The sequence below is a fragment of the Ranitomeya variabilis genome, chromosome 2, assembly GCF_051348905.1.
Source record: "Ranitomeya variabilis isolate aRanVar5 chromosome 2, aRanVar5.hap1, whole genome shotgun sequence".
Taxonomy (NCBI): Eukaryota; Metazoa; Chordata; class Amphibia; order Anura; family Dendrobatidae; genus Ranitomeya; species Ranitomeya variabilis.
In genome coordinates, this window is record NC_135233.1 from 359097089 (window position 1) to 359124024 (window position 26936).

A 26936-nucleotide genomic window follows, 5' to 3' on the forward strand; every position below is an offset into this window, starting at 1 on the left:
TGCCTAACCTTTGACCTTGCTTTTACCATCCGACTATATAACTCCTGCATTCTGATCCTCTATCTTCCTTGTATTTTCACCTTGGACCGTCACCTGACTACACTTTTGTCTCTTCCCTCTGTTTATGACGTCTCCTCTTGGCTTTTGACCTCGGACTCCTTGACTATCCCGACTTATGGCTTGTCTGTGTGAAGTTACTCAGCGTTATATTTATATTCTTTTATTAAGCAAATGAAACACAGATAACATTTAAATTTTCAATATGAAACTCCTAGGCTCCGTTGCAAAATCTGTAACAAGATCTCCAAAATTACCATATACGATGATGGGAAGAAATTTGGACCCAATCAGACACCAGTGCTAAAGTGCTACCAGTACTCATGCCATGATGCTATGAGAGAACCTTTATAATTAAATAAAAATACATTCAAATTCTTACCTTGTATTTCTGGATATTTCATAAGTATAAGAAAACCATATCTCAGAGTCAAACTTGTTGTCTCTGTTCCAGCAATGAATAAGTCTGTTATTGTTGCCTGTAGATTCTCTTCGTGAAATTCTGTATCTTGATTCTTTTTTTCCTACAAAAAATAAATACATAAAACTCACTATTATTTTAAATATGAAAATTTGTCAAAAGCCTTTAAGCTCTTTAAACATTAAATAAGAGTCAGAACAAGAGCAATGAAATAGAATGATTGATTTCTGAATTTTGAAGAAATTTTTGCTTCATGGTGAATATATTTTCTGCGAATCATTAAAAATCCTCTAATTGCCCAGAAATAATGTACCATAAATATAACCCTGACATCTCCTAGGACTGTATTGAACCATTTTGAGGTTTATAATGCAAACAAAGCCTTAGTAATTTCCAAGTGACCTCAACCTTTCTGGCTATTGAAAAACGGATGGTAAACGGTGGTAACTAACGGCTGTATTTAAGTGACGCGTACCAGTCTAATACTGGACTATTGGACTATTACCACAGCATATTTTGGAGATTTTTCTTTAGGATTTAAACAATGTGGCTTGCCCATCTTACGCTACAAGAATTAAAAATAAGACTGAGGGGTTTAATTTTGCCCTCCTTCTCTACAGTAGGTAAAGAATTTAAAAAAGGCTGTGATTAAGGTTCTGTTACTACAGATTATCACTAGAGATGAGCAAACGTGCTTGCCACTACTCTTTACTCGCCCGAGTATCGCTATGCTCGGCGTACTCAGCGAGCAGCGAGCATTTCCGGTATTATTCGGCGGTAACTGCAGTCTCAACCCAGTAGTTTTGGTGGACTTTAGAGACCCAATCACGGTGCAGGGATTGTCTGCCAGGCCATGAAACGCCGCAGCCATCTTTGTTGTGGTCGTGCAGTAATTGGCTGGGCCGTCCAGCATCATCCCGAGTATAAGAGACCTGGCACCGCCCTGCTCGCCGCATTCTGTTCCTGTTTCAGCGAGAGTAGGGAGAGCTGCTGCCGAGATAGGGACAGAATCATGGTTTTAGAGTTAGTGTAGGTCTGCAACTCTTACTACCACAACTCCTCAGAAACCGAAAGTCCTTTTTAGTGCTAATTCGTGGGTCCCGATATTGCAGCGCTAGGTAGGCATGGCACAGCATATCCACATTAGTGCAAGGCCTGCAGGCACTGTATGTGCTTCCATTGGTCCCACTGCATCCTTTCCAAAGCTCCATAACTGCCTGCTGCTGCAGCTTATTTACTGTCTATATACCTATTTTTTTTTCCAAAAATTCCCCCCACCCAAAAAAAAAGTACACAGTGTGTTCTGTCAGACTGAGGCCTGTTGAAAAGTTATGGTTTGTCAGGCATATGTAGCATAGTTGTGTGTGCTACCCTTGTGCCCCTATTTTTTTTTTTGGTGTTTTAAATTCACCGAAAAAGGCCTCATATATCTGCGTGCTCAAGTTTGGTCATTGGAGGCCATTGTACTTATTTTTTGGCTGTCTGATACTCAAATTCTATACAGCACTATTTTGCATTAAAAAAAAATTGAAAGGCCACAGATTTGCCAGTGTGGTATTTCCGTTACAGCCGTCATATATCTCTGTGCTCCAAGTGTGGGCATGGGAGGCTGGTGTACTTATTTTTGGGCTGTGTGATACTCAAATTCTATACAGCGCTATTTAGCATAAAAAAATTTGAAAGGCCACAGATTTGCCAGTGTGGTATTTAATAGTAACATAGTTATTAAGGTTGAAGAAAGACTTTAAGTCCATCTAGTTCAACCCATAGCCTAACCTAACATGCCCTAACATGTTGATCCAGGGGAAGGCAAAAAAAACCCATGTGGTAAGAGTAAGCTCCACCATGGGGAAAAAAAATCCTTCCCGACCCCACATACGGCAATCAGACTAGTTCCCTGGATCAACACCCTATCAAGGAATCTAATATATATACCCTGTAACATTATACTTTTCCAGAAAGGTATCCAGTCCCCTCTTAAATTTAAGTAATGACTCACTCATTACAACATCATACGGCAGAGAGTTCCATAGTCTCACTGCTCTTACAGTAAAGAATCCGCGTCTGTTATTATGCTTAAACCTTTTTTCCTCCAGACGTAGAGGATGCCCCCTTGTCCCTGTCTCAGGTCTATGATTAAAAAGATCATCAGAAAGGTCTTTGTACTGTCCCCTCCTATATTTATACATTAACATAAGATCACCCCTTAGCCTTCGTTTTTCCAAACTAAATAGCCCCAAGTGTAATAACCTATCTTGGTATTGCAGACCCCCCAGTCCTCTAATAACCTTGGTCGCTCTTCTCTGCACCCGCTCTAGTTCAGCTATGTCTTTCTTATACACCGGAGACCAGAACTGTGCACAGTATTCTAAGTGTGGTCGCACTAGTGACTTGTATAGAGGTAAAATTATGTTCTCCTCATGAGCATCTATGCCTCTTTTAATGCATCCCATTATTTTATTTGCCTTTGTAGCAGCTGCCCGACACTGGCCACTGAATATGAGTTTGTCATCCACCCATACACCCAGGTCTTTTTCATTGACGGTTTTTCCCAGAGTTTTAGAATTAAGCACATAGTTATACATCTTATTACTTCTACCCAAGTGCATGACCTTACATTTATCCCCATTAAAGCTCATTTGCCATTTTTCAGCCCAAGCTTCTAGTTTACATAAATCATCCTGTAATATAAAATTGTCCTCCTCTGTATTGATTACCCTGCAGAGTTTAGCGTCATCTGCAAATATTGAAATTCTACTCTGAATGCCCCCTACAAGGTCATTAATAAATATGTTAAAAAGAAGAGGGCCCAATACTGACCCCTGTGGTACCCGTCATATATCTCTGTGCTCCAAGTGTGGGCATTGGAGGCCAGTATACTTATTTTTTGGCTGTGTGATACTCAAATTCTATACAGCACTATTCAGCATAAAAAACAATTAAAAGGCCACAGATTTGCCAGTGTGGTATTTCGTTACAGCCGTCATATATCTCTGTGCTCCAAGTTTGGGCATTGGAGGCCAATGTACTTATTTTTTGGCTGTGTGATACTCAAATTCTATACAGCGCTATTTCGCATAAAAAAAATACAAAGGCCACAGATTTGCCAGTGTGGTATTTCTGTTACAGCCGTCATATATCTCTGTGCTCCAAGTTTGGGCATTGGAGGCCGATGTACTTATTTTTTGGCAGTGTGATACTCAAATTCTATACAGCACTATTTCACATAAATTAGCTTAAAAAAAAAATAGGCTGAGGCCTGCCTGGTGTTTGGGTTTGAAAAATCGTAGTTTTGCAGGCACACTGATCACATATTATTTCGCTACTAATAAAGACATTTGTGTTGAGCATTTGAAATAGTGCAGTAGTCCATTTAAAATGGTTAAGGCAAGAGGCAAGGGACGGGGAAGTGGACGCGATGCTGATGGTGCATCCAGAGGACGAGGCCGTGGGCAAGGTGAAAGTGGGCAACAACAAAGACCCAAATCTTCTCACTCGACCTTCCTGTCCAAGATTCTAGGGGACCACAGCACACAACCACTATTGAAGCCAGAGCAGTGTGAAACGTTTGTTGGTTGGATAGCGGATAATGCTTCCAGTCACTTAGCCACCACCACCACATTGTCTTCCACACGGTCAAGTCTGAGTAGCCGTAAGTGTGGCCAGGATATTCCTCACCCTGATCCTCCTTCCTCCCACCATGCCGAGTGCCCTGAATCAACTGATCCCACACTTGGACACTCGGAAGAGCTGTTCAGTTTTCCATTTCAAGATTCAGAAATCTCTGCTGGTCAACTTGAAGTGGGGAAAGATGAGATCGCATGTAGAGCTGCCCAAAGCTTTGACCAGCCCCGGTCAAACGAAGGCGATGGTGGGAAAGTGTCACAAGAGGTGGACGATGATGAGACACAATTGCCAGAAAGTCAGGAGGAGGAGCAGGGTTTGGATGTGGAAGACAAGGTGGATGCCATAGTGACTGACCCAACCTGGCAGGAGTACATGCATAGCAAGGACAGCAGCACAAATGGGGAAGGAGACATATCCCCCAACAGGCAGGAAGAAGCGTTGTGGAGGCCACAGACAGAGGGCGTGCATCCGTTCCCCATAATAACAACATGAGTGAAGTTGCCATTCCACCTGTGAGATCTTCCCGAGTCTGGCTATTTTTTAAATATCAACAAAAAAGCGTGTGCACAGCTCTATATAAAAGTGCCCAGGTAGGTTCCAAAACCTTAGTGATACGTATAATAAAACCTGGCACTCAACTTTTATAAAGGTGGTTTTTTTATGCCAAGCGGAAGTGCAGTAACAGCAATGCAGTAACAACAAAACATTTCGGTCATAAACACACGACCTTCATCAGTTACCTGCTGCGGACACCGTGTCTGCAGCATTACAGCAGGTAACTGATGAAGGTCATGTGTTTATGACCGAAACGTTTTGCTGTTACTGCATTGCTGTTACTGCACTTCCGCTTGGAATAAAAAAAATACCTTTATAAAAGTTGAGTGCCTGGCTATTTTTTAAAGACTCTGCCGATAACCCCAAACAGGCCATTTGCAGCACCTGCTATGCCCGCATCAGCAGGGGTAGCAAAACAACCAGCCTGACCACCATGAGAATGATCAAACACATGCAAGCAAAGCACCTGACTTTGTGGACCAAACCCCAGGCTCCAGGACCACTGCCTGCTGGTCACACCACTGCTTCTTCCACTGTTTTGCGTAGACGCCAATCCTCAGTACACCGTGCATGTGAAGATGCCTCTAGCCCTGCACCTGCTGTGGCCATCAGTCAAGCAGCACCATCAGCAAGTCCGTCAAGATCCTTGTCCCAGCACAGCGTTCAGTTGTCTGTAACCCAGTCTTTGGAACGCAAGCGGAAATACCCAGCCAACGCCCCACAGGCCACAGTCCTTAATTCTAATATTTCTCTTCTGCTTACGCTAGAAATGCTGCCTTTTAGGCTTGTTGAGACGGAAGCTTTCCGCAACCTGATGTGGCGGCCGTCCCAAGGTACTCGGTCCCCAGTCGCCACTATTTCTCCCGGTGTGCCGTACCGGTATTACATCAGCATGTGTCCCACAACATTACCCGTGCCCTAAACAATGCTGTTACTGGGAAAGTCCACCTAACTAAGGACACGTGGACAAGTGCTTGTGGGCAGGGACAGTACATCTCAATGACAGCACACTGGGTTAACATAGTGGAAGCCGGGACCCAGTCAGACCTTGGGATGGAACACATCCTCCCCACGCCGAGGATTGCTGGCCCTACGTCAATCAGGGTTGCCCCCACAGTCTACAGCTCCTGCACCTCCTCCTCTTCATCCTTTATCTCTGAAATCAACACATCAGTCAGAAGCTGGAAGCACTGCAGCACTGCCTCAGCCAAGCGGCAACAGGCTGTGCTGAAGCTAATCTGCATAGGTGACAAACTGCACAATGCAGAAGAGTTGTGGACAGCACTGAAAGAGCAGTCAGATGTTTGGATGACACCGCTGAACCTACAGTCAGGCATGGTCGTGTGTGACAATGGCCATAACCTGGTGGCGGCTCTGAGGCAAGGTGAGCTCACACACGTACCTTGCTTGGCCCATGTGCTTAACCTTGTGGTTCAACATATTCTGAAAAGCTACCCGGAGCTGCCGGATCTGCTAGTGAAAGTACGCCGTCTGTCTGCCCATTTTAGAAAGTCAGCTACTGCTTCAACCGCCCTTGCTGTGCTTCAGCAGCATTTTCAGCTTCCAGCTCACTGACTGTTATGTGATGTACCCACACGCTGGAACTCTACGTTGCATATGTTGGAAAGGATTTTTGAGCAGAAGAGGGCCGTTGTTGACTACCAACATCAACAAGGCCGTCAAATTTCAGGTCAGACTCCACACATAAGACCTCAGGTGTGGACATGGATGTCAGACATATGTAACATCCTCCAAAACTTTGAGGACTGCACCAAGATGGTGAGCGGCGATGACGCCATAATTAGCATCACCATCCCGCTTCTCAGCATTCTGAAAAACTCTCTGCTCACAATCAAAGAGGATGCATTGCAGGTGGAGAATGAGGACATGGAGCAAGGAAACATACAGGGGGATTACACTCAGCCCAGCCTCATGTCTTCTCAACGTGGATTGGTAGGCATTGAGGAGGAGGAGGAAGAACAGGAGCTACTTTCATGCATTATAGAAACATCTGTATTAGCTTCTGTTCAGCAGAGATGGCCTGAGGACAGGGAGGTGGAGGATGAGGAGGAGGAGGACAGCATCGTCAGTCGTCCTGTAGGTGAGGACACGGACGTCTTGCTTGTTAGTAGTCTGGCACGCATGGCTGACTTTATGTTGCGCTGTATTTCACGTGACTCTCGGATCATCAAAATTTGGGGTGACACTCATTACTGGTTGGAGACACTTCTAGATTCACGCTGCAAGGAGAACTTTCAATCTCTTCTGCCTGCGGCAGAGAGGTGTACTAAAATATTGCAGTACCACAGGGCCCTTGTAGCGGAATTACTTAGAAAATTCCTATGTGAGAACGCTGGCAGCAGACGTCAGAGTTTGTTGTACAACCAAGGACTCCAAGCGAGAACAGAAGTATAATCCAACTCAGGCAGGGGAACAATGGCCAAGTCCTGGGACAGTTTTATCAGACCCTCTCATCGTGGCAGCACAGAGGCAATGGGTGTTGTCACAAGAAGTGCAATGTTTGGGAAGATGGTGAGGGAGTACAATGCAGATAGTACAAAGATTCTCCATGATTCCTCTGTGCCTTTGAATTATTTGGTATCGAAGCTGGACACGTGGCATGAACTGGCTCTCTACGCCTTGGAGGTTCTGGCCTGCCCTTATGCTAGCGTTCTGTCAGAAAGGGTTTTTAGTGCCGCTGGTGGAATTATACAAAATCAGAAGAAAACAACCGCACTCAAAGTGTAGATTTGCGTCATAATGTAAGGACTTTAATAGGAACATCACAGTGATACAATCAATTGTTGAGGTATTGTAGAGGTAACGTTTCGGTCCACATTTCCTCATTACAAGCTTGCTTTTTACCGATGTCCATTATTTCTTGTTTTTCCCTTTATTTTTTAATTTTTTTATTTTATTTTCCATATTTATTATTTTTTATTTTTATCTTTATTCTTTATTTTTATTTTTTCCATTATTTTTTCCATCGCTTTCATTCATTTCATTATTTCTATTTTTGCATGTCTTTATTTCATCTTATTTTTATCATCATAACATATCCATTTTCTCATTTGACTAATTTCTTTATTTTTTATTTTTATCTTTTATGATTATCTTTATTTTCTTATTTCATTCTTCATTTTTTACCCCACTCGCCCTTCCCGCCTCTTTATGTTCTTTCTCCTTTCCTTTTTTTCCACATCACGCTCCCTGTCATCTGCCTTCATTTCCTGGCCCATTCACATGTGTACCTCTGGCTCCCTCCCCTACTACATCATTTTCTCGGCTGCATCCTAGCTGGACCACCGCCGCCTGGCGCATGCGCCATACCACCACGCTCCCCGCAGCTGCCATTCCTGCAGTACACAGGCGCCGTACGCTATCCACTCAGCCCAGCAGCACGGCGCATGCACCCGCCCCTTGCGCTCCACCTTGCGTTCCACCAAGGTCCCCTGCCTTGTGCGTCCCTGTCGCTCCGCGTCTGACGTCATCCTTTTCCCACCCTACCTCACTTCCTGCTCTGGGTCTATTTTACCCACAGCCACCAGCCAGTACTCACATTACAGCCGCTTTTTCCGGACATAGGACCCACAGGTACCGTACATTGCCATGCGCCCCTGCATACCCCTCCCAGTGCCTGTTCATCTTATAATCCCCTCTTTCTATTTGCACCCCTGTGTCTCTAGCTTCTACAGGGACCATATCCCCTATCCGTGCTGTTCCGGATTATCCAGTTTTCTCCTTCCCAAGTGGTATGTGCACTTATCCTTTATTGCCTACCAGGGCTTTCTTTACTATTTGGTTTTTTTTACCGTTGTACTGCTGCTTCCTGGTCCTTATCTCTACCCCTCCCTGCCTTTTTTTGTTATCTTACAATTCTCTTTACCCTCCCTAGGAGCCACTGTGTTCTACGTTGCTTACTTCCTTTATCTTCCTTCCTGAAGGTCAGGTATGCTTAACACTTTGCATATACACTGCTAGTACTACTGTTTCTCCCATGTATCAATCTATTGTCTTGTATTTGCATTTTGTTTTAGTAGACAACGTTACTTTTGTATTCTAGTAGACAACGTTGTCCACTTCCTTGGCCCCCGCCTCCTTGTTCTGTAGCAGTTCACTGCCATTTTGACTACATTATCTAGGGCTTCTTTTTGTATATAGTATGTAAATATTGTAAATATTATGATATTGTATGGGTTCCCCTTTGTATGTCATCTATTTGTGGCACCTTGTCTACATTCTCTTGCTTTGGATGTAGTAAGCTGCATATGTATATTTTCGTTCTGCTTCACACATGTTTTCTAATTATATTATTTTCTGTACTTTTACAGTGAGGTTTGATAAAGGCCCAAAAAAAGGGCCGAAACGTTACCTCTACAATACCTCAACAATTGATTGTATCACTGTGGTGTTCCTATTAAAGTCCTTACATTTATGACGCAAATCTACACTTTGAGTGCGGTTGTTTTCTTCTGATTTTGTATGATCTGGATTTCTCCGGGTTCAACCAGCACCAACCACACGATTCCCAGAGTGCACGTCTTGTTTCTCTATTGCTGGTGGAATTATAACAGATAAGCGCATCCGCCTGTCAACTGAAAATGCTGACAAGCTGACTCTTATAAAAATAAACAGGGCCGAGCGGGGGGAAGCGGGGGAAACCGCGTCTGATGTCGGCACAAGAATTCCACGTTCTGGGGACACAGGTAATAACTCTATAGCCCCTGCACTGCCATCTTATGGTCGTGTTCCTGTCTGGGACACCTTGCTGCTATATAGTGTGAACACACAGTTCTAATAGATACCTTTATTTAGTCCTAGCTCATACTTCTTCTGCTCAGCGCTTCTACCAGGTATGCTCTGATTATATCACTCACCGTGCACAAGGTCTCTTCGTGGTTAACACCCTGCCTTATTTTGCCTCACCTTCTCAGACGCTGACTAAATTTGTGCCTTGAGGCATATGTGCCTCTCTAACCCTATTTTCATCCTAAGTACGGTACGTGTCATTTTTTTCTCTCTTTCCCTATTCCCTTAAATCTAACATTAAGTGCCTCTATACTTGATCAGGTCTTATTCTGCTTGACATTTCCTATGTCTATGACTATATTGCATCATGACGTACTTTTGGATATGCTTTTCAGAATCTTATATTTGTTCATGTCTTTGTATATACTTTTGTTGATTTGTATAATTTTTTGGTTATTATTTACTTCACTTGTAGTAACTGATGAAGGTCCAGATTTCGGACCGAAACGTTTTTTGGGGTACTACAATAAATAATCACGAGCATTAAGTTGAGTGCAAGGTTCTTTTCTTTTGATTTGTATGGTGTGGGAACCTACCTGTGCACCTCTTAACAGTAGTGCACACGCTCTTTGTTGCATACTGGATTGGGAAAGACTTCTGTACACCACCCTGTGAAAACAGCGAAACATAACCTCAAATGCATTCTCCCTTTCGGAGGAGATGTATTCTCATGCACCTCTTCACAACCACACATGGGTATATGCTTCCAGATTTGGTTTGTTTATTCTTATCCTTCTCCTTATCCTCATCCTCCTCATCCAGAACCACTATATCATCAGGGTGAACGTGGTCTGTACTGTGCATTTTGGCCAAGGGTGCTGTGATGGCACTCTTTTATTTTTTTAAAAAAGGACAACACAATTGGGCATGACATTACATTGGGCCTACTTCTTAACTCGGTCGCCTGCAATCTGTCCTGTAGCTGCCAGTAAGTCACCAGGGTGAACGTGGTCTGTATGGTGCATTTTGGCCAAGGGGGCTGTGATGACACTCTTTTTTTCTTTTTTAAAAAAAGCACAACACATTGGGGAATTGAGCATAACATTACATTGGGCAGCACGGTGGGGCAGTGGTTAGCACAGCAGCCTTGCAGCACTAGAGTCCTGGGTTCTAATCCCACCTTGGACAACATCTGCAAAGAGTTTGTATGTTCTCTCCGTGTTTGCGTGGGTTTCCTCTGGGTACTCTGGTTTCCCCCCACATTCCAAAGACATACTGATAGGGAATTTGTCAGCGATGATAATGTGTGCAAACTGTAAAGCGCTGCGTAATATGTTAGCGCTATATAAAAATAAAGATTATTATTACTATTATATTGGGCCTATTTTTTAACTCGGTCTCCTGCAATCTGTCCTGTACCTGCCAGTAGATCACCAAGGTGAACGCGCTCTGTACTGTTATAGTCCAGTGAATTTTGGGCAAGGGGGCTGTGATGGCACTCTTTTATTTTTTTTAAAAAGGACAACACATTGGGAAATTGGGCATGACATTACATTGGGCCTACTTCATAACTCGGTCGCCTGCAATCTGTCTTGTACCTGCCAGTAGATCACCAGGGTGAACGTGCTCTGTACGGTGCATTTTGGCCAAGGGGGCTGTGATGGCACTCTTATTTTTAAAAAAAAGGATTTTACATTGGGGAATTGGGCATGACATTCCATTTGGCCGATTTCTTAACTCGGTCTCCTGCAATCTAAAATGTACCTGCCACCAGATTACCAGGGTGAACTTGCTCAGTATGCTGTTATAGGCTGTTGAAGTTTGGGCTAGGGGCATGTGATGGCACTAGAGTATTTTTTTTAAAAAAGGTACTCCCATTGGGGAATTGTTTGGCAGATCATACACTGCATTATAAGTCCCAGAGACGCACACCACTACATTGGCCCTAATTCTTAACGCTGTCTCCTGCAATGTCTCTTCCTTATCTCCTACGACATGACCTGGGTGAACATGATTTGTACTGTTATAGGCCCGTGAAGATTGGGAAAGGGGGGCTGTGATGGCAATAGTATATTTTTAAAAAACGTACACCCCATTGGTGAAACCACATACTTGATGGCAAACACTTCACATTTGTGTACCTTAAAGAGCTTAAGGTTTACTGAAACTCTGCCTGTGGTGGTGCCAGGACTCTGAACATTTTTTACCTTTTGTGCATTACTGCCCTTTTCCAACATGGCGTCTTTGGTCTCATGTGCACTTGTCTTCCTGCTATAAAACTCCACCCCAGCCTTCAGTCTGTGCTAGATTATTCTGCTTTGCATCCAGCTCCTGATTACTCCCAGGCCTTGCACCTACACCTGCTCCTGTGAACCTGTGTTGGAGATCCTACCACACTGCCCTGAGTTCCTGCTGCATACACCAGTGTTCAGTAATCCTCCTTCATCTGCTGCTCGTGTTACTTCCATCTGCATTTGCTGGACATGTAAGCTGTTTCTCCTCTGCAAAACCTGAGACTATTAACCAGGCCTCCCTGGTTGAGCTAAGATATGATTTGAACTGCCTAATAGCATATCTATCTGTGTCTGGACTAAGTCAAGGATCTATTCGTGTCAAGTTTCCTCAAGTATAACTGTGCTTCATAGACTTTCTGTTTGTTTGCATCTACCTCTGAAGTTTCCTATTGACTGCTAAGCTGCGTTTATTATTTGCACCAAGTGTTGTGGACTTGAGTTTCTCTCTGCACCTGCTTGAATCACCGTCTGATAATATAAACTTTACCACTTATAAAACTGTGTCCTGTTGTCTTGTTCCACGCAAAGAGTCTCCTGAATTATCCCCTATAATTATTACAGGATAATCTAGCCATAAAAAAAAAGGAGACTGCTGGAACAATGACTGCAGAGAGCAGATTAGAGCAGGTGTTTTCCATAATTAGATCACTGCAGAAAGATGTGGAAGGTCTGCAAAAGAAGTTTGGAAGCTTTGAACACAATCAACAGGTGTTTGGACAAACTTTGCAGGACTTAAGCAATCGCATGGCAGCCCAGGAAAACAAACTTGCTGGCATAGAGTCCCAGTATGGACGGGCTTTTCAGGACATAAGCACGCAAATAGCTGCACAAGTGACTTTACCCTCTGGGCAACCGCCACCAGCTAGCCCACCTAAGTTGCCCCCATTCAGATTTAATGGTGATCGCGACAAATTTCGTGGCTTTGTGAATCAATGTATGCTATATTTTGATGTGCATGCTGATCGTTTTCCTACTGATAGATCCAAAGTATTGTGTGTAATACTGCTACTAACCTCACGAGTGCTCGCCTGGGCGAATCCGATGATTGAGTCTCGTGACCCATGGTTAAATGACTTGGATGATTTCTTGGATGGCATTAATGTTTGATGACCCTAGTCGCCGTGCAACCGCTGAATCTGCTTTGTTGTCTTTACGCCAGGCTAAACGTTCTGTTATTGAGTATGCCACTGAATTCAGGAGATTGGCGGTAGATACCAATTGGGACAGTTATGCACAATTGCCTATTTTAAAAAGGGGGTCTGTGTTGTGAATTTGGATTCTGGGCTCCCCCGGTGGCCGCTTGTGGAATTGGACTTGTCATCCTCTTTCCTGTTTCACCTGGTTCCATCAGTAGTGGGTGTCGCTATTTAAGCTCATTTCTCTGGTGGTTTCTTGCCGGTCAACAATGTTATCTGATGCCTCTCAGTGCTTGTTCCTGCTTCTAGACTACTACTAGATAAGTTGGACTTTTGTCCATGTTTTGTTTTGCCTATTTGTTCCAGTTCACAGCTGAAGTTTTGTTACTGTGTCTGGAAAGCTCTCGTTGATCAGGGATTGCTACTCTGGCGTTATGAGTTAATGCCAGAGTTTAAGGTAATCTCTGGATGGTGTTTTGTTAGTGTTTTTCTGCTGACCATGAAAGTATACTATCTGTCTTCTGCTATCTAGTAAGCGGACCTCAAATTTGCTAAGACTATTTTCCTGCTGCGTTTGTTGTTTCATCTGAACTCACCGTCATTATATGTGGGGGGCTACTGTCTTCTTTGGAATATTTCTCTAGAGGTGAGCCAGGTCTTATATTTCCCTCTGCTAGCTATTTAGGTCTTAGGCCAGAGCTGGGCATCTAGCGATAAATAGGAAATGCTACCTGGCTATTTCTAGTTGCGCGGCAGGCTTAGTTCATGGTCAGTATAGTTCCATCTTCCGAGAGCTTGTCCCTCTATAGGCTTGCTATGATCTCTGCCTGCAGAGATCATGACAGTTTGACCGGCCAATAAAGTGTTAAAGACCCAGGTTGAGAAAGGAGAGTTATAAGAAGTCTGCTGGAATTTTTTTTTTTTTTTTTTCCTCCAGTCTGCCTTGCTGCAGTCTTTTTTCTCTCTCTCCTCCTAATCTCTGTATGGCTCTGTGTGCACCTGACAATAATGGATCTCCAGAGTGTAACTGCGGGTTTGAATGATCTCATCACGAAAGTACAAAATTTACAAGATTTTGTGGTACATGCTCCGGTATCTGAGCCGAGAATTCCTTTGCCGGAGTTCTTCACAGGGAATAGAGCTAGCTTCCAGAATTTCCGAAATAATTGTAAGCTTTATTTGTCCCTGAAGTCTCGTTCAGCTGGAGACCCTGCTCAGCAGGTTAGGATTGTGATTTCCTTGCTCAGGGGTGACCCTCAAGATTGGGCCTTCTCATTGCCAGCAGGGGATCCTGCGTTACGCGATGTGGATGCGTTTTTTCTGGCCTTGGGCTTGCTTTATGAGGAACCTCATTTGGAACTTCAGGCAGAAAAAACTTTGATGGCACTATCTCAGGGGCAAGACGAAGCTGAAGTTTTCTGCCAAAAATTCCGTAAATGGTCTGTGCTTACTCAGTGGAATGAGTGCGCCTTGGCGGCAACTTTCAGAGAAGGTCTCTCTGATGCCGTTAAGGATGTTATGGTGGGGTTCCCTGTGCCTGCAGGTCTGAATGAGTCCATGACAATGGCTATTCAGATTGATAGGCGTCTGCGGGAGCGCAAACCGGTGCACCATCTGGCGGTGTCTATGGAAAAGACGCCAGAAAGTATGCAGTGTGATAGAATTCTGTCCAGGAGCGAGCGACAGAATTTTAGACGGAAGAATGGATTGTGTTTCTATTGTGGGGATTCTACTCATGTTATATCAGCATGCTCTAGGCGTACAAAGAAGCTTGATAAGTCTGTTTCCATTGGCACCATTCAGTCTAAGTTTATTTTGTCTGTAACCCTGATTTGCTCTTTGTCATCCATTGCCACGGACGCCTATGTTGACTCTGGCGCCGCTCTGAGTCTTATGGATTGGTCCTTTGCCAATCGTTGTGGTTTTGATTTAGAGCCTTTGGAGACTCTTATTCCTCTGAAGGGGATTGACTCCACCCCATTGGCTAATAATAAACCACAATACTGGACACAAGTAACCATGCGTATCAATCCGGATCACCAGGAGATTATTCGTTTCCTGGTGCTGTATAATTTACATGACGATTTGGTACTGGGATTGCCATGGTTGCAGTCTCACAACCCAGTCTTGGACTGGAGAGCAATGTCTGTGTTGAGCTGGGGATGTAAGGGTATTCATGGGGACTTACCTTTGGTTTCTATTTCGTCGTCCATTCCCTCTGAAGTCCCTGAGTTCCTCTCTGATTATCAAGATGTCTTTGACGAACCCAAGCTTGGGTCGTTACCTCCGCACCGTGAGTGCGATTGTGCCATAGATTTGATACCGGGTTGTAAATATCCCAAGGGTCGTTTGTTTAATCTGTCTGTGCCGGAACATGCTGCTATGCGGGAATATATAAAGGAGTCTTTGGAAAAGGGACATATTCGTCCATCTTCTTCTCCCTTGGGAGCTGGGTTTTTCTTTGTCTCAAAAAAAGACGGCTCTTTGAGACCATGTATTGATTATCGGCTTCTGAATAAGATCACTGTTAAGTATCAATACCCATTGCCATTGCTTACTGATTTGTTTGCTCGTATAGAGGGTGCTAAGTGGTTCTCTAAAATTGATCTTCGTGGGGCGTATAATTTGGTGCGGATCAGGCAGGGGGATGAGTGGAAGACCGCATTTAATACGCCCGAGGGCCACTTTGAGTATTTGGTCATGCCTTTTGGTCTTTCTAATGCCCCTTCAGTTTTCCAGTCTTTTATGCATGATATTTTCCGCGATTTTCTGGATAAATTTATGATAATATATCTGGATGATATTCTGATTTTTTCTGATGACTGGGACTCTCATGTCCAGCAGGTCAGGAGAGTTTTTCAGGTTCTGCGGTCTAATTCTTTATGTGTGAAGGGGTCTAAGTGCGTTTTTGGGGTCCAGAAAATTTCCTTTTTGGGGTATATTTTTTCTCCCTCTTCCATTGAGATGGATCCCGTCAAGGTGCAAGCTATTTGTGACTGGACTCAGCCCTCCTCTCTTAAGGGTCTTCAGAGATTTTTGGGCTTTGCCAACTTTTACCGCCGATTTATTGCTGGTTTTTCGGATGTCGTTAAACCACTGACTGATTTGACCAGACAAGGCGCTGATGTTGCTAATTGGTCCCCTCATGCTGTAGAGGCCTTTCAGGAGCTTAAGCGCCGTTTTGCCTCTGCCCCTGTGTTGCGTCAGCCTGATGTGAATCTGCCTTTTCAGGTTGAGGTTGACGCTTCGGAGATCGGAGCTGGGGCAGTGTTGTCGCAGAAAGGTTCCGACTGCTCCGTCATTAGGCCTTGTGCCTTCTTTTCTCGCAAATTTTCGCCCGCAGAGCGGAATTATGATGTTGGGAATCGGGAGCTTTTGGCCATGAAGTGGGCGTTTGAGGAGTGGCGCCATTGGCTCGAGGGGGCTAGGCATCAGGTGGTGGTATTGACTGACCACAAAAATTTGATTTATCTTGAGACTGCCAGACGCCTGAATCCTAGACAGGCGCGCTGGTCTTTATTTTTTTCTCGCTTTAATTTTGTGGTGTCATACCTACCGGGTTCTAAGAATGTTAAGGCAGATGCCCTTTCTAGGAGTTTTGACCCGGACTCTCCTGGTAATTCTGAACCCACAGGTATCCTTAGGGAGGGAGTAATTTTGTCGGCCGTTTCTCCTGATCTGCGGCGGTCCTTGCAAGAGTTTCAGGCGGATAGACCGGATCGTTGTCCGCCTGATAGACTGTTTGTTCCGGATGATTGGACCAGCAGAGTCATCTCTGAGGTACATTCTTCTGCATTGGCAGGTCATCCCGGAATTTTTGGTACCAGGGATTTGGTGGCAAGATCCTTCTGGTGGCCTTCCCAGTCACGAGATGTGCGAGTCTTTGTGCAGTCATGTGACGTTTGTGCTCGGGCCAAGTCTTGTAGTTCTCGGGCTAGCGGACTGCTGTTGCCCTTGCCTATTCCTAAGAGGCCTTGGACACACATCTCGATGGATTTTATTTCAGATCTGCCTGTTTCCCAGAAGATGTCTGTCATCTGGGTGGTCTGTGACCGTTTCTCTAAAATGGTCCATTTGGTTCCTCTGCCCAAGTTGCCTTCTTCTTCTGAGTTGGTTCCTCTGTTTTTTCAGAATGTTGTCCGATTGCACGGTATTCCTGAGAATATTGTTTCTGACAGAGGTACCCAATTTGTGTCTAGATTTTGGCGGGCATTCTGTGCTAGGATGGGCATAGATTTGTCTTTTTCATCTGCTTTTCACCCTCAGACTAATGGCCAGACCGAGCGGACTAATCAGACCCTGGAGACATATCTGAGGTGTTTTGTCTCTGCTGACCAGGATGATTGGGTTGCTTTTTTGCCATTGGCAGAGTTCGCCCTCAATAATCGGGCCAGCTCTTCCACCTTGGTGTCCCCGTTTTTCTGTAATTCGGGGTTTCACCCTCGATTTTCCTCCGGTCAGGTGGAATCCTCGGATTGTCCTGGAGTGGATGCGGTGGTGGAGAGATTGCATCACATCTGGGGGCAGGTTATGGACAATTTGAAGTTGTCCCAGGAGAAGACTCAGCGTTTTGCCAACCGTCATCGTCGTGTTGGTTCTCGGCTTTGTGTTGGAGATTTGGTGTGGTTGTCTTCTCGTTTTGTCCCTATGAGGGTCTCTTCTCCTAAGTTTAAACCTCGGTTCATCGGCCCTTATAGAATATTGGAGATTCTTAATCCTGTTTCTTTCCGTTTGGACCTCCCTGCGTCCTTTTCCATTCATAACGTTTTTCATCGGTCGTTATTGCGCAGGTATGAGGTACCTGTGGTACCTTCAGTTGAGCCTCCTGCTCCGGTGTTGGTTGAGGGTGAGTTGGAGTACGTTGTGGAGAAAATTTTGGACTCTCGTGTTTCCAGACGGAGACTCCAGTATCTGGTCAACTGGAAGGGTTACGGCCAGGAGGATAATTCTTGGGTCAATGCATCTGATGTTCATGCTTCTGATCTTGTTCGTGCCTTCCATAGGGCTCATCCTGGTCGCCCTGGTGGATCTGGTGAGGGTTCGGTGCCCCCTCCTTGAGGGGGGGGTACTGTTGTGAATTTGGATTCTGGGCTCCCCCGGTGGCCGCTTGTGGAATTGGACTTGTCATCCTCTTTCCTGTTTCACCTGGTTCCATCAGTAGTGGGTGTCGCTATTTAAGCTCATTTCTCTGGTGGTTTCTTGCCGGTCAACAATGTTATCTGATGCCTCTCAGTGCTTGTTCCTGCTTCTAGACTACTACTAGATAAGTTGGACTTTTGTCCATGTTTTGTTTTGCCTATTTGTTCCAGTTCACAGCTGAAGTTTTGTTACTGTGTCTGGAAAGCTCTCGTTGATCAGGGATTGCTACTCTGGCGTTATGAGTTAATGCCAGAGTTTAAGGTAATCTCTGGATGGTGTTTTGTTAGTGTTTTTCTGCTGACCATGAAAGTATACTATCTGTCTTCTGCTATCTAGTAAGCGGACCTCAAATTTGCTAAGACTATTTTCCTGCTGCGTTTGTTGTTTCATCTGAACTCACCGTCATTATATGTGGGGGGCTACTGTCTTCTTTGGAATATTTCTCTAGAGGTGAGCCAGGTCTTATATTTCCCTCTGCTAGCTATTTAGGTCTTAGGCCAGAGCTGGGCATCTAGCGATAAATAGGAAATGCTACCTGGCTATTTCTAGTTGCGCGGCAGGCTTAGTTCATGGTCAGTATAGTTCCATCTTCCGAGAGCTTGTCCCTCTATAGGCTTGCTATGATCTCTGCCTGCAGAGATCATGACAGGTCTGTCTAGTATTATAAAAGATGAACTAGCTCGCTCAGAGTCACCACAAGAACTAGAGACATTTATACAGCATTGTTTGCGCATAGACATTCGCCTTACTGAGCGTAGGCAGGAGAAATTTGCTGCATATAACCGTATTTCTAACTTTTCCCTTCCTTCCAAAGAGCCTGCAGGTAAAACATCTCAGGAAGTGGAGGAGGTGCCCATGCAAATTGATTCCGTTCTGAGACGCGAGATCAATGAGCGCCGGGAGCATCGCTTTTGTGAAAGTCTATGTTTCTACTGCGGCCAGTCTGACCACTTCTTGATCAATTGTCCTAAGTGTCCTAGACGGCCTAACAAGGTGCTAGCAGCAATAGGGGAGTATGACAACTGTGATGATGAATCTGACATCTCTGAATGTAGCCTGCCTTTAAACGCTGTATTCCATTCACTTTCTATGACTTCACCCCCAAGGAGCTGAAGGAAAAGAACTCTCACTGTTCTCTCCCTATTAAGATCCTGTGTTCAGGAAAGTGGATTTCCAGTTCAGCTAGGATTGACTCTGGTGCAGGTGGCAATTTCATGGATATCGCATTTGCCAAGGAACATGGTATTAAAATTCAGCAAAGAGCCTCTCCAATTACCATGGAAACAGTGGATGGGTCACCTTTAATCTCTGGGCCTGTGGATCAGGAGACCGTACCCCTTGAAATTTTGTTGGAGCCTAATCATCAGGAGCAACTTTCTTTCTTGTTAATTTCTTCTCATTTTCCTGTGATTTTAGGCATTCCTTGGTTGCGTTCTCAGAGCCCAATTATCAACTGGGAGACAAAGGAGATTATCTTTCCAACAAGGAGCAACTAAGCATTAACAGAAGCTGTCCCTGAGTCCACGGCTACGGAACCACATGTACAGATATCTTCTTTACCTCCAGCATATAAAGAGTTTTCTGACCTCTGTGACAAGAAGAATGCAGATCAACTTCCTCCACACAGGCATTATGACTGTTCCATTGAGTTGCTTCCTGGGGCAGATATTCCTTTTGGTCACGTATACCCTTTTGGCGGCACCTGAGCTTCAAGCCTTAAAGGAGTATATTGATGAAAATCTGGCCAAAGGCTTCATACATCCTTCTTCCTCACCAGCAGGGGCACCCTTTTTTTTGTAAAGAAGAAGGATGGGACCCTGAGACCCTGTGTTGACTATCAGGAACTCAATAAGGTAACCGTACGAAACCGTTACCCTTTGCCTCTGATTCCCGAATTACTGGAAAGAGTCCACCATGCTAAGGTGTTCTCTAAGCTGGATCTTCGTGGGGCTTATAATTTGGTGCGTATTCGTCCAGGGGATGAGTGGAAGACAGCATTCAGATGCCGGTATGGACACTTTGAATCTCTTGTGATGCCCTTCGGGCTTTGTAACGCCCCTGCAGCATTTCAACACCTTGTTAATGACATCTTCAGAGATTTGTTGGACCAGTTTGTGTTGATCTATTTGGACGATATACTAATCTTTTCTGACTCTCTACAGGAACATGAAGAACATGTCAAAACTGTTTTAACATGTCTGAAAGAGAACCAACTGTATATCAAACCGGAGAAATGCGAGTTCCATCATTCTGAGATACAGTTCTTGGGTTATATAATCTCTCCCCAGGGGCTGAACATGGAATCTGGTAAGATTCAGGCTATCCTTGACTGGCCGGCACCTAAGAACGTTAAGGAGGTCCAACGTTTTATTGGTTTTGCAAATTTCTACAGACGCTTCATTCGAAATTTTTCTGATATTGTCCGTCCCATTACTTCCTTGACAAAGAAGGAAAAGCCCTTTAAGTGGTCATCATAGGCTCAAGAAGCTTTTGATCGGCTGAAGATCTGTTTCACATCAGCACCGCTGTTGATACACCCAGATCCAACACATCCTTTCATTGTGGAGGTGGACGCTTCTGATAATGCTTTGGGGGCTATTCTCTCCCAAAGAACTGGAGAGAAGGGTCTGCTACATCCTTGTGCTTTCTTTTCCCGTAGATTAACCTCAGCAGAGAAAAATTACGACATGGGAGACAAGGAATTGCTGGCTATTATTGCGGCTTTCAAAGAATGGAGGCATCATCTGCAAGGAGCTGCACAACAGATCATAGTGCTAACTGACCATCGCAATCTAGAGTTCCTTAGATCCGCTAGATGTCTTTCTCCTCGTCAGGCTCGTTGGAACTTATTCTTAAATCAATTTAACTTTGTTATCTCGTACCGTCCAGGTTCTCGTAATGGGAAGGCTGATGCTTTATCCCGAATCCATGCTGCGGATTCCGTACCTGGAGCCCCGTCCAAGATCATTCTATCTGATGCCAATTTCATCGGAGTTATCCACGATCAGGACTTGTGGAAGGAGTGCAGGGAGGCCTATGAAGGTGATGTATTTCTGGCCAACCCACTTGTGGATATTAATCTTGTCTTTAAGGGTGGCATGTGGTTCAGAGATCGACGTATCTACGTCCCGGAGGTCGTCCGTCTGCAGATCCTCAAGTTGGTACATGACTCCAAGTTGGCTGGTCACAGGGGGGTACAGAAGACACAAGAGTTCCTGAGCCGATTCTTCTGGTGGCCAACTTGCCTGAAGGATACCAAGGACTATGTTCTCTCTTGTGAGTTATGTGCCCGTTACAAGACTCCTCATGTGGCACCTACGGGTCTTCTACAACCATTACCTGTTCCATCCCGCCCTTGGGGGTCTATATCAATGGACTTTATTGTGGAGCTCCCTACATCGGGGGGCATGAATACAATCATGGTGGTAGTTGATCGCCTGACTAAAGCTGCTCATTTTGTTCCGTGCACCAGCCTCCCCTCTGCTAAAGATACAGTGAACTTGGTAATACAGAATGTCTTTCGGTTGCATGGGGTGCCGGATGAGATCATCTCTGACCGTGGAGTACAGTTAACTTCAAGATTCTGGAAGGGGTTTTACTCTGCACTCAATATTAATGTCTGTCTCTCTTCTGCTTACCATCCCCAGACAAATGGTCAGACTGAGCGTACCAACCAGACGCTGGAACAATATCTAAGATGCTATGTCAGCCATCTCCAGGATGATTGGTTGGAGTTGTTGCCGTTAGCTGAATTTTCATATAATAATTCTCAGAGCGCCTCCACAAAATTTACACCTTTCTTTGCCAATCTGGGTTATCATCTGTGTATTTTACCTAGGTCTCCAATTAATTCTCCGGTTCCAGCAGTGGAGGAAACGCTGACTGCGATGAGACAAAATCTGGAGGTTCTGAAGGAATCCCTGACCACGGCTCAAGAACGTTATAAGAGATCGGCTGATAGATTCCGTAAACCTGCACCCATGTTCAAGGTAGGAGATTCCGTGTGGTTAGCAACTAAGAATCTGAAGTTAAATGTTCCTTCACAAAAACTTGGACAGAAATTCATTGGCCCTTTCAAGATCAACGGTATTGTGAGCTCTGTGGCCTGCCGGCTGAAGCTGCCTAGGACAATGAAGGTACACCCAGTTTTTCATGTATCTTTACTAAAGCCTGTATCTCTTAATACCTTACAGGGACAAGTTGTGCCACCTCCGCAGCCTGTGGTGAATGATGGGCAAGAACAATTCGTGGTGGAGGAAATTATTGATTCCAGGATTCACAGGAATCGGCTTCAATATCTGATAAGATGGCAGGGATATGCCCCTGAGGAAGACTCTTGGGAACCTGATGAAAACATCAATGCCCAACAGAAGATTTCTCATTTTCATCAGATTCCCTGAGAAACCAGGTCCAGGATCGTCCTGAGGCCGCTTCTAAGGAGGGAGAAATGTCAGGACTCTGAACATTTTTTACCTTTTGTGCATTACTGCCCTTTTCCAACATGGCGTCTTTGGTCTCATGTGCACTTGTCTTCCTGCTATAAAACTCCACCCCAGCCTTCAGTCTGTGCTAGATTATTCTGCTTTGCATCCAGCTCCTGATTACTCCCTGGCCTTGCACCTACACCTGCTCCTGTGAACCTGTGTTGGAGATCCTACCACACTGCCCTGAGTTCCTGCTGCATACACCAGTGTTCAGTAATCCTCCTTCATCTGCTGCTCGTGTTACTTCCATCTGCATTTGCTGGACATGTAAGCTGTTTCTGCTCTGCAAAACCTGAGACTATTAACCAGGCCTCCCTGGTTGAGCTAAGATATGATTTGAACTGCCTAATAGCATATCTATCTGTGTCTGGACTAAGTCAAGGATCTATTCGTGTCAAGTTTCCTCAAGTATAACTGTGCTTCATAGACTTTCTGTTTGTTTGCATCTACCTCTGAAGTTTCCTATTGACTGCTAAGCTGCGTTTATTATTTGCACCAAGTGTTGTGGACTTGAGTTTCTCTCTGCACCTGCTTGAATCACCGTGTGATAATATAAACTTTACCACTTATAAAACTGTGTCCTGTTGTCTTTTTCCACGCAAAGAGTCTCCTGAATTATCCCCTATAATTATTACAGGTGGTTTGATCTAAATCCTTGTGGCTTTTATTTTCTAGGGGTGTATGGCCCTCGTCTGATGAGTAAATGTTATCTCAGTTTCATCCAACCTTGAAAAGTGGCCACTTGAAGGTCTGGGTGAAACTAGAGTTACTACATAGTGTAAATCACTATATATGACCAGAGACACATGACTAAGACAGATGCCAAAACTGTGGTACCTGTACATGTACAGTATACTGATACCTGCATAATTGGGGACGCCTATGCAGTGTAGTTAATCTCCCAGGGTTTCTCTGTCTTGGTGTTGCTTCACAGATATTCCAGATGGATGATATTTAAAAGCCTCTTGGTGATGATCTAAGTAGACTGTATGAAGTTAATCTTCATATATACGTAATCAGTATATTTATGTAATCCTTATATGTACGTATTAACCTTTGTATGTTATTGTTAACATATACAAAAATGTACGCACTCACACTATTCAATCTTAATATTCCTTGAATTTTGAAGTTTGCAAAGAAATTGCTTTGTATTGCAAGGATTAGCCTTTTTTAAAGCCGCATCTGAACCTTAGTGTTAAAAACATGGCAAATACCATCATACCATTAAAAATACGAGTGGATTTTCATGGGCCCATCCAGTATGTGGGTTCCAAGGCCTAATGGGTGCATATGACTGACTATGAAGCAGGGATGGCCTTGCTGGCAATGTGTAAAACCAAGGAGTATGGGAGTACAAAATGCATATTGTGAAGTGGATTTTCATGGGCACATCCACTATGTGGGTTCCAAGGCCTAATGGGGTGCATATGACTATGCAGCAGGGCTGGCCTTGCCCCCAATGTGTAAAACCAAGAAGTACAGGAGTACAAAATGCATATTGTGAAGTGGATTTTCCTGGGCCCATCCAGTATGTGGGTTCCAAGGCCTAATGGGGTGCATATGACTGACTATGCAGCAGGGCTGGCCTTACTGCCAATGTGTAAAACATAGGAGCACGGGAGTATAAAATGCAAAATGAATATGATCACCTCCTTACTTACCAAAATCCCGCACTGTCTGTCTGCTACTTCAGCCTTCTTTTCTGCTCGCTTTCTACAACTGAACATGGACAAAACAGAATTCATCATCTTTCCCCCATCTCATTCTACCCCTCTACCAGACCTATCCATCAATGTCAATGGTTGCTCACTTTCCCCAGTCCCACATGCCCGGTGCCTCGGGGTGATCCTCGACTCTGCCCTCTCTTTCAAGCCACATATCCAAGCCCTTGCCTCCTCTTTCCTTCTCAAACGCAAAAATATCTCCCGGATCAGCGCATTCCTTGACCGCGGCACCACAAAAACATTAGTGCATGCCATTATCATCTCCTGCCTTGACTACTGCAACCTCCTACTCTCTGGACTCCCCTCTAGCACTCTGGCACCACTCCAATCCATCCTACACTCTGCTGCCCGACTTCTCTACCTGTCTCCCAACTATTCCCCAGCCTCTCACCTATGCCAAGCCCTTCACTGGGTTCCTATCACCCAGAGACTCCAGTTAAAACCCTGACAATGACATACAAAGCCATCGACAACTTATCTCCTCCATACATCTGGGGCATGGTCTCCCAGTACATACCTGCACGCAACTCCGATCCTCTCAGGACCTCCTTTTCTACTCCCCTCTCATCTCTTTTTCCCACAATCGCATCCAAGACTTCTCCCGTGCTTCCCCCATTCTCTGGACTCTCTATCCCAACACATCAGACTCTCGCCTACCTGAGAAACCTTCAAAAAGAACCTGAAGACTCACCTCTTCTGACAAGCTTACAGCCTGCAGTGATCCTCAATCTACTGAACCACCGCACAACCTGCCCTACCGCCTCCTAGTGTATCCTCATGCCCTGCAGACTGTGAGCCCTCGCAGGTGGGGTTCTCTCTCCTTATCTACCTGTGTGCCTTGTTTTTGGCTCATATTTTTTGTATTTGTCTATATTTGCCCCGTAATCACATGTAAAGCGCCATGGAATAAATGGCGCTATATAAAAATGTATAATAATAATAATAATAAAGTGGATTTTCATAAGACATCCACTATGTGGGTTCCAAGGATAATGGGGTGCATATGACTATGCAGCAGGGCTGGCCTTGCCGCCAATTTGTAAAACCAAGGAGTACGGGAGTACAAAATGCATATTGTGAAGTGGATTTTCATGGGACCATCCACTATGTGGGTTGCAAAGCCTAATGGAGTGCATATGACTGACTATGCAGCAGTGCTCGCCTTCCTGCCAATGTGTAAAACTAAGGAGTACGGGAGTACAAAATGCATATTTTGAAGTTGATTTTCCTGGGCCCATCCAGTATGTGGGTTCCAAGGCCTAATGGGGTGCATATGACTGACTATGCAGCAGGGCTGGCCTTGCAGCCAATGCGTACAACATAGGAGCACGGGAGTATAAAATGCAAAATGCATACGATCACCTCCTTACTTACCAAAATCCCGCACTGTCTGTCTGCTATTTCAGGCTTCTTTTCTGCTCGCTTTCTACAACTGAACATGGACAAAACAGAATTCATCATCTTCCCCCCATCTCACTCTACCCCTCTACCAGACCTATCCATCAATGTCACTGGGTGCTCACTTTCCCCAGTCCCACACACCCGGTGCCTCGGGGTGATCCTCGACTCTGCCCTCTCTTTCAAGCCACATATCCAAGCCCTTGCCTCCTCCTTCCGTCTCAAACTCAAAAATATCTCCCAGATCCGCGCATTCCTTGATCGCGACACCACAAAAACACTAGTGCATGCCATTATCATCTCCTGCCTTGACTACTGCAACCTCCTACTCACTGGACTCCCCTCTAGCACTCTGGCACCACTCCAATCCATCCTACACTCTGCTGCCCGACTTCTCTACCTGTCTCCCAACTATTCCCCAGCCTCTCACCTATGCCAAGCCCTTCACTGGGTTCCTATCGCCCAGAGACTCCAGCTCAAAACCCTCACAATGACATACAAAGCCATCGACAACTTATCTCCTCCATACATCTGGGGCATGGTCTCCCGGTACATACCTGCACGCAACTCCGATCCTCTCAGGACCTCCTTCTCTACTCCCCTCTCATCTCTTCTTCCCACAATCGCATCCAAGACTTCTCCCGTGCTTCCCCCAATCTCTGGAACTCTCTATCCCAACACATCAGACTCTCACCTACCATAGAAACCTTCAAAAAGAACCTGAAGACTCACCTCTTCCGACAAGCCTACAGCCTGCAGTGATCCTCAATCTACTGAACCACCGCACAACCTGCCCTACCGCCTCCTAGTGTATCCTCATGCCCTGCAGACTGTGAGCCCTCGCGGGTGGGGTTCTCTCTCCTTATGTACCTGTGTGCCTTGTTTTTGGCTCATATTTCATGTATTTGTCTATATTTGACCCGTAATCCCATGTAAGGAGCCATGGAATAAATTTTGCTATATAAAAATGTATAATAATAATAATAATAATAATAATAAAGTGGATTTTCATGGGACATCCACCATGTGGGTTCCAAGGCCTAATGGGGTGCATATGACTATGCAGCAGGGCTGGCCTTGACGCCAATTTGTAACACCAAGGAGTACGGGAGTACAAAATGCATATTGTGAAGTTGATTTTCATGGGCCCATCCAGTATGTGGGTTCCAAGGCCTAATGGGGTGCATGTGACTGACTATGCAGCAGGGCTGGCCTTCCGGATCTCAATCCAATTGAAAATCTTTGGTGGAAGTTGAAGAAAATGGTCCATAACAAGGCTCCAACCTGCAAAGCTGACCTGGCAACAGCAATCAGGGAAAGTTGGAGCCAGATTGATGAAGAGGACTGTT

At 44.9% G+C, this 26936-nt stretch overlaps 1 protein-coding gene across 2 annotated transcripts in view; it reads right to left on the bottom strand.

Moving 5' to 3' along the window:
- The window catches only part of LOC143805907 (cytochrome P450 2C8-like), an 86164-nt gene that overhangs the window by 45987 nt on the left and 13241 nt on the right, over window positions 1-26936 (bottom strand). For both annotated transcript variants that reach the window (XR_013221352.1, XM_077285661.1), the window contains exon 6: window positions 440-581. Coding sequence is in view for 1 of the 2 variants with exons in the window: in XM_077285661.1 (XP_077141776.1) it covers window positions 440-581 (142 nt within the window). In the remaining variant the exon portion in view is untranslated. The remainder of the gene's footprint in view (window positions 1-439; window positions 582-26936) is intronic.